Source organism: Crocodylus siamensis, chromosome 1 (genome assembly GCF_052110815.1).
Source record: "Crocodylus siamensis isolate JL-2025a chromosome 1, ASM5211081v1, whole genome shotgun sequence".
Classification (NCBI taxonomy): Eukaryota; Metazoa; Chordata; order Crocodylia; family Crocodylidae; genus Crocodylus; species Crocodylus siamensis.
The window spans coordinates 96,088,112-96,103,669 of record NC_143395.1 but is presented as its reverse complement, the minus strand read 5'-3'; the positions used below and the strand labels follow the sequence as shown (position 1 = coordinate 96,103,669).

The window sequence follows — 15,558 nt, the reverse complement described above, 5'->3', positions numbered from 1 at the left end:
CCCAGGCACAGACATGACTGCACCCTGTTCTTCATTGCAGCCTATTCATTGTATTTCTACTTTTATGCATATAAGTGAAATATTAAGTGCCCTAGACTCACTCCTTTGTGCAGCCTAGCTCCTTCTGTGTGATGCTGAGCACTAGTAACTCCTTCAGCTTCCAAGGACATTCTTGGAGACTTCTGAACTGTTGTGTATCTAAACAGAATATGACCAAAGGATACATGGAACTAATGAAAGTTGAGAATGGTCAGCCCCTTAGAGCAGGGGTTGGCAACCTAGGGCTGTGGGCCAGAACTGTCCCATGGAACTACTAGATCTGGCTTGCAGATGTGAGGCTTTGGCAGCATTTGGTACTTGCAGGGCTTTGGCCGTGGACACTCTTCTGATTTTGCTGCAGAGACAAGTAGTGGCAATGCCTGGATCTTACTGTTCCCTTGGCTGCCTGCCTCTGACCCAGGGGGGGCATTGCAGTCTGCAACTGGAATGTAGGTAGGTGACCTACCACTGTCTTACAGATTTAGTCTCAGTAGTGTGATTGGCATCGTAGCTCAGCATCTGTAGAATTTTTAGCAGATCTGCAGATATGACTGAGAATATATGAACTGGTTCATATGAAATTAATGGTCTAATAGCTCTAATTTTTCCAGCTGAACTTTATTCTAAAGTTAGAGAAAATTTAGCTAAATGAGAACAGACATAGTGATCTTTTTTCTAAAAGATAGTTCACCATCATTTAAAATCACTGACATTCTACCTTTATTTACTTTTCTTAGGTCTTTTGGAGTCTTAGTATGGGAAACTTTAACCCTGGGTCATCAGCCATATCCAGGCTTCTCCACTCTTGAGGTTTTGCATCATGTACGATCAGGAGGGAGGCTGGAGATGCCAAATAATTGTCCTGATAACCTGTAAGTTAATTTTGGTTCATAACATTATTAAGCAATGAGACATTGTGGATCACGCCACCGGCTAGCCACTATTTTGTTCTGCAGTATTTTCCTGAGCAACAGCTTGTGCCTGTAGCTTGTGCTCCCTTTTCTACAACTCATACTTGTACGTGCCAGCTGGGTAACAAACCAGTGACTCAGTTTGTCAATGCAGGGTTTTGGCTGTGGCTGAGAAATAAGCCTCAAGATTGAATTGACCATATGTGCTGATGGTTTAAATCAGAGCTCAGATATCAAATGAGCATTTGAGATTGGGTATGAATCTTGAAGCATGATTATACTAGCATTTGCTAATAGCTTGTGGATGGCTTTCTGAGCCTAAATATAAACAATTGAGTGGAGAATGTGGGATTTTCAGTTTGTGCAGTCAGTTATAAATCAAGGAGTTATACGTAAACTGTAAATAAGATGGCTGGTCGAGGGGCTTGGTTTTAGGTTATACAGCCTTTCATGACTAAGTCACAGGTTTAAATTTAGGTATTTTTCTTAAATTCATTCACTCTGTTAATGACAGAAAATCATGATGGTTTTGAGAAATGAGTTGTTGGTCTTCATCTGGTTCCTAGTATACCTGATGCCCATACACCTGTCATAACTAGATTTGTTGCTTGCAACCTCAGGTGAAATAATAGATAGAATTTATACAAAGACTAAGCTACCCTGTCACGGTAAATCAGTAATTCTCAACCAGGGTGCCACAGCTTCCTTGGGGTGTCTTGAGATCCTTTCAAAGCTGTCTTATGGTGCTACACAATGTTAGCATTATTAGGTGTGCAAACATGATTCACAAGGCAAACCCAGAGATTTCAAACAGGAATCCATAAGGTTAAACACGTTCTGATCTGTTGTAGGATTTCTGAGTTTTTTGCAACAGCAAAACAGCACTATTATTTTTCTGTAGTCAAAAAAACAGTGAAAACTAAGATTTAGCATTTTCTACAGTGTACCTTTAGTCTAATGAGGTACCTCAAGTATAAAAATGTTGGGAACCACTGCTATAGATATAATGCAAAGTTTGAGGCAATTGTGAAGGTGAAGTCTGCAGCTGATTGGTCTTTAACAATTCTGTAGATTAACAGAGGCTTCCAATTTTAATGTCTCTTTCAAGTATTAATTTCAATTCTATTAAAGAAAGAGAGTCTTTAAAGAGAGGAATCATTCTGTGACTGTTTTTTACGGGTGGGTCTATTTGCCCCAGTGTGAGTTTCAGAGGCGATTGCTACAAAGTATTTGCCATTACATAGAACTGTTCAGAGAACAATCAGTCCGATTCAACCAAAAAATTGGTTTCATTTTGTACTGAGGCAAAACTGTGGCCTTTTACAAAAGTTTCATTATAAACTGAGGAAATGGATAGGCAGAAAAATTGGAGAGAGGATGGGGTGGCAGTGGTGAGAGAGAGAGAGACAGAGAGGAAATAAAAACAAGACACACAGAGATCAAATAATGTCCTGTGGTTATGGTATTGGGATGTAGAAGCCCCAAGTTCAAGTTTGCCCTCCCTGTATTAGTCTCACAGTTGAAGCTGTTCCACTTTGTATAAAAAATTAAATATTTATTCATTCAGGATGAGGTGCCCCTCTTCCTAGGTGACTTTCCAAATCACTGGGATATTGGCTCTTCTATCATGGGGTTCTTTCTCTTTCTCCATCATTTTAATAATAAATCAGACTGTTTGGTTAAAATTGATACAGTTGAACAACAACAACAGCAAAATTGTGTCAATTAACTAACATTTTTGATAAAAAAGTCATCAAAAGATCCCTAACCCATAGCATGAAATGTCTCTCTCTCAGTAAGAGGCTATTCAAACTGATTCATGTTACTATGATAAAAATTAAGTGGAAATGTAAAAAGACTGAACAAAATCTTAAATAACGCTATAAGGGTCCACTTCCAAAAGATAGACTATGCAGGCTGACCCTCATGGAGTTCCTTATTTCCATGAGGCGCTAGGGGGGAGTAAAGGTTTGTCTAGGTGTCATACCTTGTAGAACAGGGCCTAAGATCAATGACCTTGTCTTTAAAAAGGAAAGAGTCTGAATTCGTTCTTTTGAATCTTGTGCCATCTTTTATCTCTTTGGGTGAACATTCAGCACCTGCACGTAGGTTCTGTCAGTCAAGTAAATAATTTGTTGCTACTTTGCATGGTCATTACTGGAATGCCTAGATTCTTGGCATTCCTGCTCCTCTCTACATGGTTTTGAACCTGCATTGGACAGCCGCAGTCATTAATCGTCTCCTTTGCACTTTAGCTCACTCATTGTCATTTTACAAAACAAACCATCACTGATAGGAAGAGGGTTCAAAGGGCAAACTACTTCAATTGAGAAGTGTTTGGGAATTCACTATAGGCTTATGCCGTAGGGCAAGTAGAATTGACGTGAAACCTTAGGATATAGAAAGCATTAAGGGGATAAGAATTATACATATAGTCTTGTGGGGTTGGGAAGGCTGTGGTGCTTTTTTTCCCTTCACTTGTTTCTCAAAACATTACTCCAGGAAGATAATCCACTTTTCTGAATGAGTGCAGGAGGACTAGAGTCGGAAATAAGGCTCACCAAATCTATAAACTCTTACCTTTATTAAAATAAATATGGTATTTACACCGTTTAAATACATTTATCTACACTGGTAGCATCTAATTCAACACAGGTAGTACAACTATATTGCTGAGCCCCTGGTTATAGAGCAGGGCAATGTTTGAGCTAAATTAATGCAAATTTCTGCATGCCCAAAGCCTGCACCTAGGTGTCTGTACAGGCACAGCTATATTGATTGTTGTAATCAAGGCTAATTACATTACATAGGTAAAACCAAAGCTTCCATATTGAATCCCTCCAATGCTACCTTTGAACTCCTGCTGCTTTCATTACCAGGTTCATCACCAGGTGATAAAACACTTCTAGAATGTATGCAACCAAGCACATAGGCAGGCAGACATTGGAGAAAAAGTTTGCTTAAAAAAACAGCATGGAGGGGTAGCCAGACTTTCACTGGACTCTTCTTAATCCTAAACATTTTTCTTGTTTTCTAGTAACAAAACCACCCAGAGTGCTTTTCATTGCATATGAGATAATTGTTAGCCTCCTAGAGAACCCAGTGTATACTATAAAACTTCATAACTGTAGTTTACCTAGAGCAGTGGTTCACAACCTTGTTAGATTTTAGGCACCCCTCATTAGATCTAAGGCACCCCTCTGAAAATGCTAATTTTTAGTTTTCTCTTGTTGTTTGTCTATTGAAAAAATAATAGAGCGATTCTTCTGTTGCAAAGAACTGAAAGAGCCCACAACAGGTCAGAATGTTTTTGATAGTATGGATTCCTGTTTGAAATCTTTGGGGTTATCTTGTGAATCGTGTTTGTATAACAAAGAGTGCTAACATTGTGTGACACCCCAAGGCACCTTTCAAAGGAAATCCAGACACCCCAGGGGTGCTGTGTCTAGACCAGTTGAGAATAACTTATCTACAGTCTCTTAAAACCAGATTCTCCAGTCCCTGTCTACACTACATATATAGTCACAGTCTTGGCTGTACCTTCTTTTTTCCCTAATCCAGTTAAAACATAATTTCCGTGTGTAGATCTTAAGTGAACCTTAACTGGATCTTAACTGAATTTTTTAAATAGGATAAAGCTTTAAGTATTGCTTAAACCTATAATTAAATCAGTTTTTAAAGTTTGGCTGAAGGATAGAGTTTTGATCTACTTTTTCTCATGTCTTTTGAAAGACATTTCCCATGAAATAATATAATCCTGTGTCACAATTTTAAACATGTATGCATATTGTGTGAATGAGTGGAAAACAGAAGTAATATCAAGTTTCACCAGTTATCCTTGTGGTCTTTCTCATAAATTCCTGTTGAGCATAGTAAGCTGACACGCTATTTGTTACTTTGCATTCATCCCTGGCAACAAAAGGTGTTTGTTCTCATATTTTCATTCAGACATAGAAGTGAATGGCTGATATGCTCAGATGGCTTTCACCTTCCCAAGCTTCTCACATTGTTAAGCACAACGAATCATAGGGAAGTAGGGCTGGAAGGGACCTCCAAAGGTCATCTAGTCCACCATCCTTTCTAAGGCAGAACTACTTTATGGTGGATAGATTCCTATCTAAACCATCCTATACAACCACAGACTAAACTCTACCTAGGACTACTGTCAACCCTGACAAAACATAGACCTAACACCCTAACCTGCCAGAGGTAAAGTAGGGGAACATGCAGCCAATACCCTGCTTCTGTAAAATGTTGTCAATATATGCTTAAGAGATCCCAGATAGGGGGCCATGCCCTCAGCTACAGAGGAGAGCAAAAACCTCCACAGTCTGTATCAATCTTACCATGAGGTAAAATTCCTTCCCGACCCCAAATATGGTGATTGGTCAGACACTGAGCAGAAAGGCAAGACCCTTGAGCCAGGAACCTCTAGTTTTGGTTCCAGCAGAAACATTTGCATACCCCAACCAAAATCTTCAGCTTTGGCTGTAGCCAATATCTAATGCTTTTGAGGGAGGCTTAAACATCCTGTTCCTGCTATGGCCACCCATTTTATTTTTGTTTTCTTGGTTATTTCTCCCAAGGTGTAGCACTTTGCATTTGTCCACATTGAACTTCATCCTGTTAGCTCTACTTCAAATTTCCAATCTGTCAAGATCCTCCTGAAATGAGCTTGCATCCTTCAACAAATTCACAGTTCTTCCTGGTTTCATGTCAGCTATAAACTTGCTCAAGAAGCTTTCTATGCCAGCATCCACATCATTAATAAACACTTTGAACAGCACCAGGCCCATGAAAGACCCCTGTGGGACTCCACTAAAATCCTCCTGCCATTCTGACATAGACTCATTAATAATTACCTTTGGCTTGTGGCTATTGAGCCAGTTGGCAGTTACCAGTATCTACCTTATAGTGGTTTTATCTAACCCACATTTCTTCAATTTGTTTATGAGAGGTCATGCGGGACCTTGTCAAAAATTGCTGAAGTCTAGATGCACTGTATCCACAGCATTACGTTCATCCACCCAAGCAGTTACTTTGTCAGAAAAGGAGATCATATTTGTTTGACATGATTTGTTTTTCATCAAGCCATGCTGGCTGCTTGTGATCAGCCTTTCCTGTGCCAGAGGTTTGCAAATGACCTTCCTCAGCTTATGCTCCAGTAACTTTCCAAATATTGAGGTGAAGCTAATTGGCTGGTAGTTCCTTGAGTCCTCCTTTTGGCCTTTTTAAAAAAGGGTCACTATGTTGGCCCTTTCCAGTCCTTTGGTACTTACCTCATCTCCTATGACTTCATGACTACTATTGCCAAGGGCTCCAAGATCTCCTCTGCCATTTTCTTCAGTACCCTGGAATGATGTTCATCTGGCCCTGTTGACTTAAATACATTCAGACCAAACAAAAGCTTTCTGACTACTTCTGTTGTTATCTCCTCCTTCAGCTTGCCCCCTTCCTTATCCAGATAATCCCTATTAAAAGCTTACTCATTTTGCAAAGAATGGGGCAAAGTAGCTGGTGAGTAGATCCACCTTTTTACATCTTCAGATAGGAATTTCTCCTGGCTTGTTAACAGAGGATTGACAGCTTCCTTGGTCCTTCTTTTCTGGCCAACATATAGAACCTCTTCTTGTTGTCCTTAACCTCCTTTGCCAGGTGCAACTCATTCTTTATCTTTGCCTTCTTGATTTTGTCCCTGTAGATACTTGCCATTTCTTGGTATGCTTCCTTGTTGACCTGTCCCTTCTTCCATTGCCTGTATGCTTTCCTTTTGCATTTGAGGTATTTTAGAAGCTTTTTTTGCAACCACATTGGTCTCTGTGTGGTCTCTTGCTGGAGGGTTTTGATCACCATCCCCTGTGGAACCTAGTTTAAAGTCCTCTTTTTTAGGTTGGCCAGATGATGTCCAAATATACTCTTCACCGTTCTTGTCAGATGGATTCCATCTCTTGATAGTAATTCTCCTCCCAAGCATGTACACCCATTGTTACTGAAGGCAAAGCCTTCACGTTGACACCACCATCTCAGCCATATGTTCACTTCCAGGATACAATAGTTTCTGCCTGGAATTGTTAAGAACACCACTTGTGCTCCAAGCTCCTTAATCCTCCTGCCAAGAGCATCATAGTCACCTCTGATCTGCTCAGTATCATTCCTGGCAGTATCATTGGTATCTATGTGGATAAGGAGGAAGGAGGAGTGGTCCCAAGGATGGATGAGATTTTGTAGTCTTCCTGAGACTCCTCTTGGGCCCCCAAATGTGGACAAAAAATTGGTGCCTCTGTCCCCTGCAGAAGAGAGTCACCAACCACTACCACTCTTCTCTTCCTTCTTGGTGTAGTGGTCCTGGAGCCCCTTTCCTTGGGTCTTGCACTGCCTGTGCTCTAGACTACTGACTCCTCTGCCTGATGCCTGCGGATGTCCATTCTGCTTTCTTTTCCTCAAAAGTTTCACCACAGAGTACTTGAAAGTGGTTGCTGACCTCAACCTGCTGCTCTTCAATTCTGAGGACCCTTCTTCTTCAAGTAGTTACATGCTGCCACTTCTCCATTCCCAGCTTCTTGTAACTCTTGTCCAAGTAATCTTCCTGGTTCCTGATGCAATGCAGCAAGGATATCTTAGCTTCTAATCATTGAATCTTCTCCTCCAGGGCAGAAACCAGCTTATACTTGGTGCAGACAAAGTCCTCCTGACCCCCTGGGAGGAACATGAACCAGGCATATCCCACACTGCTCACAACAGCCGACTCAGACTCTGCGTGTGCCTCTTTAGCTCACTGGAGAACACCTAGATTAGAAGAAGAAGGGGGGAGGGGAGGGAAGAAGAGGGGAAAAAAGATACCACAAGAACCTAAACACCAAATATCATTCCACAGAACCCTTGCACATAATCAAACACACCTGTGCAGAGAGTCTCCTGCTCCCAGGCTCCCTCCTGGGGCAAACTCCCTAGGCAAACTCCCTCTCTGTGGGTGTGTTCACACCTGCCTATAAATGCACAGCAATAAATTCTGGAGTTTATCGTTCTGGAGCTTATTGCTGCCAGGCACGTGTCTGCATCTGCTGTCAGACCACAGCACATTGAGCCAGGATAGGGGAGCACATGTAGACACTGAGACATTTACTGCACTAACTAGGCAGCTGTGCAGTAAACAAGATGTGCCCTGTTTGCTGCTTTTATAGTTCACTGGGGACGGCCTTTTTATAAGGCTGCCTATCCTAGCTCCACTTCACAGTTGCCTAAACCAGCCCTATCCAGAGCAAGCCCTGTCACTGTGGGCACTGACAAACATGCAGCTCCCTGCTGTAATTCATGGTACTTCACATAAAGCACTGTGAGTTACAGTGATACTCCAGACCCAACAGACATTTGCTGTTGGGTCCCATGGGTTGGGGAATCAAGCTCCGGTTTGGAACAGCTGTGAGTCTGCTGTTGCTCTCCCCTAGCCCTGCCCCTCCCCACTCTCAGCCCCAGTGCTGTCCTCAGAAAGGGAGATTGGGAAAGGAGTGGAGGGAGCTTGGTCTGGTGTTTGCCCAGCCTGTGCTGGAGGGTGGGGCAGGTGGATTGAACTCCTCTTGCTCAGCCCAGCCTTGCTTCCAGCATGTGCTAACGTAAGTTAATGAAGGTGCTGTATCTTGGAGCACCTTCTTTTGAACCTTCATATAATGAGGGTTCAGATTGTCACGAGATTGAGCCCTTTTGAAGTGCTCTGCAGCTGCTTGAAAGGCACAGCTGTGGAGTGCTTCAGGGGGCTGATTGCACAACAAAATGTCACTTGTGTTGATGCCTTTAGTCACATGGGGGAGGGAAGAAAAGAAAAAAATGAGAGCAAGGGGGAGAGAGAGACAGCCAGACAGACAGCCAGATAGAGAAAATCAAACACACAACACAGGGGGAAAAGGAAAAGAGAACACCCCCAAACACACACACTGGGCCCTAGGCAAACACTGTAGCAACAGTCAGCCACCCTAGGCCACTATCACAGAGAAAAACCTTTTCAAGGTTGCCTCGCACCTGCACTGCTTACCCCAGAACAACTGCTCTCTGTTTACTGCTCAACTTACTGAGTTTTCTAGTTGTCTTGCTGAGTTTTTTTTACTGAGTTTTCTATCTAATGCAAATTTTCATCATGTAACATGAAAGAAAAGCTGGAGATCACAGGTTGCTTTGTATGTCATTGATAAAATCTGGCACATCACAAATAGCTATCCATGCAAAATACCATACAAATTAAGAGGCTGAGCGAATATTTTTGATTCTGAGAAACAGATAAATATTTTAATGATATTATTGTTGCACATTACCCATCATATCTGGCATTAATAAGTTGAGCTATCTAAGCAAATTTGTTTAGGAAATAAGAATATATAAGATACTAAAATGGCCCATCATGATTCTGAGTGATTTTGGCTTTAAGGCTGTGGAACTATAAAAAATCATAGTATCTGCATCCACTGAATGTCAGGAGAGAAGAGATTTCAGAATTGGATAATAAAGCATTTTATCAATGAATGAATAGATGATTAAGGACACTGCTAATGGAATACGGAGTGCTCACTATTCAAATCCTGCCTGAGGAAACAGTGATTAGTGGCTAAGCATTATAGCTTAGTCACCTTAGTGATTTATGTTATTGGTTTTTTTGATTCTGTTTGCAAATATCTACATCTCAGGGCCCCTCTACACATGCAGGTAATTGTGATCTGAGGCTCACCTTGCACCAGTGATAACATGTGATGGGATCTAATGCATGATCTACACAATTGTGCCTCCTGCCATGCCAAATGTGCATGACAGGAGGTGTGATTGTGGGATCATACATTATATCCCATTGCACCTTATCACTGGTGCAAGGTGAGCCTGGGATCATGATATGGGGTTCCGTCTGCACCAGCTTCTGTGCCTATGAGCCCTGCAGCTGACAGGGCTTGGTGGGGCTCATAGTGGGGGCAGCATTCCCCCACACTGTCCCACTGAGAACCTTGCAGCCAACATGGGTTGTGGCGCTCGCAGCCAGGGCAGAGCTGGGAATGCTGCCCTCACTGTGAGCATTGTTAGCTGTGGGGCTCACAGTGGTGGCAATGTTCTCCCTGCTGCCACTGCTATAAGCCCCATACCACATGAAGTTCACAACAGGAGCAGTGTGCTCCCTGCCATCCCCACTATGAGCCCCACAGCTAAAGATGCTGGCTAAAGATGCTGCCCCTGTTGCAAGCCCTACAGTCAAAGAGGCTGCCCCTGCTAAGAGCCTTGTCAGCTGCAGGGCTAACAGTGGGCAGTGCACCCCTGTGACTTCAGCTGGTGGGCTTCCAGCTACTGGGGAGCACTTGGCCACATGTTCATTTATTGGCATGATTAGAACAAGCTACAAAGTTATTACACTTTTATGTGGAATAACGTTGTATTGCTTGTTTTATCATGCCATTAATTGGTGGAACATGTAGCTGGGTCACAACTTAAGGTATGATTAGCTGGTTAATGTGTAGCAGATAGACAGCCTTATGTGTAGCAGATAGAGAGGGCCTTAGTGGCATCTAGAAAGCATTCAGGCAACCTTGGTAAGTATATAATTTTTGTAATATTACAGTGGATTCTAGGTTTCAGAAACATCTGTTGGTAAAATAAAATAATTTTCATGATGAACATGTGTAACAACCATTGATTTCTTGGATTCTATTCCTCCCACTTGCCATTACTGAAATCTCCTTGGCTAGATCCTCTACTAGTGGAAGTCATCATAGGTCTAACTGAAGTCAGTGGAGATATGCCCATTTATGCCAGGTGAGGATCCTTAGTGAGGATTAAGTGTTGGCATTATATTTAATAATATGTCATTTATTTTTTTCAGATGGGACTTGGTGGTAAGATGCTGGGTCCAAGAACCATGTAACAGACCCACTTTCTGTAGTATTCAGGATCAAATGCAAGAGGTGAGAAACTCTCCTCTGTGCTATACCTCTCACCTTTATAGCAAGACATTGTCCACTGGAGTCATCAATCAGGCCTTTGAAGGTGAGTTTGAGTTGTGGCCTGTAGCCCCTCTTTTTTCCCTTGTTAATAATATTAATGAAAAGTAAAAAAAACAAACATTGTACAGTAGTTAAACTTTTCCTGTCCCTTCACAATCATATTTACAATTGACAATGTTTAAATAGTAAGTGGAAAGCCATTGTTACATCTCTGGCAGTGACACACTCCCTGATCCCAGATCTTATCACTCCATGTGAAATAGGCAGTTCTTTTAAAATTGTGTTAAGCAGAATTCACAAATGATTGAATAACTGGAAAAAATAGGTTGTTTACAAAAGCATTGGAGATTTTTTAGGTGTGAATTATTTTTTGTTAAATTGGCCTTACATACATCTAAATCTGGGGTAAATCTACTGGCATGAAGGGAGTTCTCAGATTTCTTCCAGTGCCAATGAGATTAGGGAACATCATGACAACATGTTTGTCATGATTTTCCCAGAAATGCTGTAAAATATGAAGCAAATATGAAAGCAAGGGGAGAAGAGTCTTTTAGGCTAGAGACAGACATTACATGTAAACTGGTTTAAGTGATCAGAAACTTGTTTAAACCTGTAACAGAACAGACATTCATTGCACATAAACCAGTTTGAAAATGGATGAAACCAGTTTGAGATAAACCTGGATGACTTAACTGATTTGGGTCAAACTGGTTTATGCAATGTCTATCTAAGACTCCTTCCTAGTTTAACTTAAGCCAGAGTCCCCCAGCATCCCAGATGCTCTGCAGCCCTGGGTGGGGCTCTCTGCTCTGCAGTAGGACTGGCCCCACAGCTCTGCTCCTTTGCTGGAGCTCCAGCAGAGATTACAGGCACAGCAGTGTCTGTCTGGCTTTCCCATGCCTCCTCTCTCCCACCACCACTCCGTGCTCAAGCAGGGATTCTTCCCTTCCCTCTCCCACAGCACGGACCATATCCAGCACTTGGTATGCTAGTTAATGCTGAGAGGTGTCTATCTAAGGCAGACAGGACAGTGTCCACTTAGGGCTTTTTGGAGCTAATCAATGGGTCAGCTGGTAATGTCCCTCTGTTCCTTCCTTGAAAAAAGTGTTTTAAGAGCTTGAACTTTTGTTTTCTTGATGGGCTGCTAAATGGTCTGTTAGCAACTCCCTGCTGGGCTGGTCAGGATAAGTGAGAACCCCTCCCTAATCAGAGCATCCTGCCAGGGCCTGGCCATACCCCTCCTCAGCTCAAGGCTCTGGAAGGGAAGGGAGGGCTGCTTTTATCTTGAGCCACTGCAGGCATGTGCCAGCATTTCTTCAGTCCAGAGGGAATGTCTGTACAGTTACAAACCAGTTCAGCCTAGCCAGGTTAGACTAATCTGCAAAGATTGAATCAATTCAGGCTAGGGCTTTTTGAATGTCTGTCCCTAGTCTTGATGTGCAAGGATGGCCACTATTCAAGAACTGATGTTAATACGAGTTCAGCTTCTGATTTCCTTTGTAATCTCTCTACCTCATCTTATGTATTTATAAAATGGGAATAATATTTTACGCCCTCTGGGTGGTTTGTGAAGAGTAATTAGCTAATTCTTGTCAAATACAAAGGAGATCACCATAAGGGCTTGTTACATGGTAATTCTGGGTGGGTCCTATGAACTCTTAACATATGGGCTGTCCACACATTAACACCTGAAACTAGTTTTAAGCGGTCGTTACATGGTGCAAAGTTATGCTACTCCAGGGCAGGATTATCTCTGATCCATGTTACTCAGCTTGTGTTACACCTCAGTGTAAACACCCCACCTGCCCTGCCTCCCCTCCTGGCCCAGATCAGGCCTACTGCCCCGCCCTCCCAAGAACCACAAATCCCTGCTCCCTGCTCCCTCCCCAGCTTACCTGTGGCTGCCTGCATTGTCTGTCCAGGGGAGCAGGCAGGAAGGGTTTACCTTCCTGCCTAGCCTCCACCACTGCTGCTTTCTGTATGAGCTCAGCCTGGAGAAGAGCAACAGCAGAGCAGCAGCTGCTGCCCAGCAGGCAGGTTAACTCTTCCCTGCCTGCTTTCCTGGGACAGACAGTACAGGCAGCTGTAAGTAACCAGGGGTGGGGTGGGGGAGCTCCAGGTGCAGGGAAGAACGTCAGAGCCCCAGAGGGCAGGGGTAAGAGGGGAAACCCAGAATGGAAGGGGAGAGGGTCTTACTTTGCAGTCCTCCAGGCTCCTTATGGCCTGAACATGTGACTGCACCAAACTTGAGCTAGCACTAATATCAATCAAATTTGTGCGCCTCAAGTGTAAGGTGTAACAAGACCCTAAGAAACAGTGAGCTATTAGTGTTATTGTCTTTGTTACTGTAGCCCCAGCCAGGGTTCTGTAAAATAAGGATATGGTTAAGATGGCACAGGAAACCTTAATTCTGCCATCCTATTTTCTGAGTGCTTGAATTTACAACCTTAATAATGTTTTTTCGGTGTAGGCTCTCTGTGTATGTGTACTTTTATATATGTGTGTCCTCAGTTTTTTAAAAGCAAGCTGAAAAATACATTTATTCCAGCATTAAACTGACACCTTCAAAAGTCATCTCTTGGGATCTTTAGAGCTACTGCCTAGGTCTCTGCCACTGGATCAAAGGGAGTAATTGAGAGCAGTGGTAGGTTCTCATTCTGTATGTGGACCAGCACTTGACGGGAATTAGACACACTGTTTGCCAGTGAACTTCAAAGATATTTGCTGACCGTTGAGGAATGCTGAAAGTCAGGCCTCATGGGTTCCATTCCAGGTTCTGGAGAAGAATGTGCTCTACTGGGCACAGACTCTTCTACACATTCCCCCCATGCTCTCAGCCTGTTGCCCCGTCCCCTCCAACTATCCAGTTTTAATGTTCTCTGTTCTCTTTCCTGGCAACTTGTCCCAGTCCCATTTATTTCACATAGCTATTCACAGTCTCCACTCCTTAGGTTTCTCATCCAACTCCCAATCTCCTTGCTCAGCCATTCCCATTCCCCCCATCCCTTTGGATTTTTTAATGCACTCTCTTTGCCCAGCTCTTCCAACTCCTTTATTAATTGGTTTCTCTCTCCACAGACTTCAGTTGCATCATGCTTATGTTCCCCATACTCATTGGCCCCTTGTCCCAAGCAGCAAGTAGGATACTAGGTCATTAGCTATAAGGACACCATTGTTATGAGCCCAGTTGAAGATCTAAAGAGAAGACCAAATTAGGTTTATTTTTGTGGGATGGCAGAGGGCATATCTCTGACCTAAAGGGTACCCTCTGCTTTCCCGGTTGAAGAGAGATACAGATGTTGTACTTATAATCTATAACTATTAGGAGAAATGAGATTTTGTGTAGTGGAGAAATGTGAATGATATGAAGACTACAGCAAATATCCTGAGATGTAACTGGATGAAAGGATGATATCTAGAGAGATCAGTTCAGTGTTTAATGCTCTATGCCAGTATATCTACGGAGCAGCAAACTAATCTGGGGCTGATGTAGAAAGGAGAACTCTGAAAAGATGGTGCGTCTTCCAGCCCCAAGGTATAAAGGTCTTCTCAGTTGCCAAAAAAGAAGTTAGTAGTTTCTTGAAAACTATCCATTTTATTTTCCTTGCTTCCAGTGTGTAGTGATCAGGACATGCTCCTCTGTTGAAATGTCAAGCAACAGCCCCTCAGTTTCAGCATAAAATGATGCAAGCATAGCAGTGTTGCTCCAAGAAACATAATCTTCGCTAAATAAATACCACAGGTCACTGCTCGGGGGAATAAAATTCTGTTCCTTTAGAAAAACAAACTTCAGAATAACCACTGATCCAAGACACAAGTCTTTTCAGACACAACTCTACTTTTGGACATGCAAACTGGACCTATAGGGTTTTTTTGGTTTCTACATTTGACCATTTATTTGGGTAAGCATGGATTTTACTTGGAGACAAGTTTGCCAGCATCTGTTTTCTGGCTTCTTAGTAAAACTAAGCAAGCTGATCAGTTTCCTGCCCGAAAGACTAGCTTTTGTATTGTTGGGAGGGGTGTGCAAAATGGTGGATCCAACCAGTGGCCAGACTTCTGGACAGCCTCCATGGGCTGTGACAGGGTGGGGCTGCAGAACTGGGGCTCTGCCCTGGCCTGGCCTGGCCCTGTGCTGTCAAAGGCCCATGCTGTCATGGCCTTGTGCTCCATGCCTCTAGCAGTGGCAGCCAGAAGGAACTGCTGTTGTAGGGGCTGCTGGTTCACTGTGGGCCCACCCCTGTACTAGGCAGACCTTTAATTGTTTAGTGATGCAATCAAAATCTATGCTACAATCACAACCGTAGAAATGATTTTTACAGTCAGGTTAGGTATGAGAAATATGGTAAGGCAAGTCTGAGGAAGTCTGTACTACCATAGTCCCTGGTGTAGTTATTTTATGGATAGAGTCTTCAGAGGTTTCAGTCCATCATCTTTGCATTTTTAAAAATAATACAGAACTAATCTTCACAATTGTATCTCTTAAACAGAACTGTGTAAATAAATGTTTTCTTGGTTTGGCCAATAATATAAAAAGAGAGGGAGAGAGAATTGTTTTGGGCAGATTGGGAAAAAAATCTGAATTCTCAAAGAAATAAAAAAAAATTGTTCAGATCAACCAACCCACTTTAATTCCAAAG

The 15,558-nt window shown here is 42.6% G+C and overlaps 1 protein-coding gene across 1 annotated transcript in view; it reads left to right on the top strand.

Moving 5' to 3' along the window:
• The window catches only part of ROS1 (ROS proto-oncogene 1, receptor tyrosine kinase), a 139,838-nt gene that overhangs the window by 110,242 nt on the left and 14,038 nt on the right, over positions 1-15,558 (top strand). The window contains exons 43-44 of the mRNA XM_090032152.1: positions 777-911; positions 10,798-10,961. Of these exons, the coding sequence (XP_089888278.1) occupies positions 777-911; positions 10,798-10,961 (299 nt within the window). The remainder of the gene's footprint in view (positions 1-776; positions 912-10,797; positions 10,962-15,558) is intronic.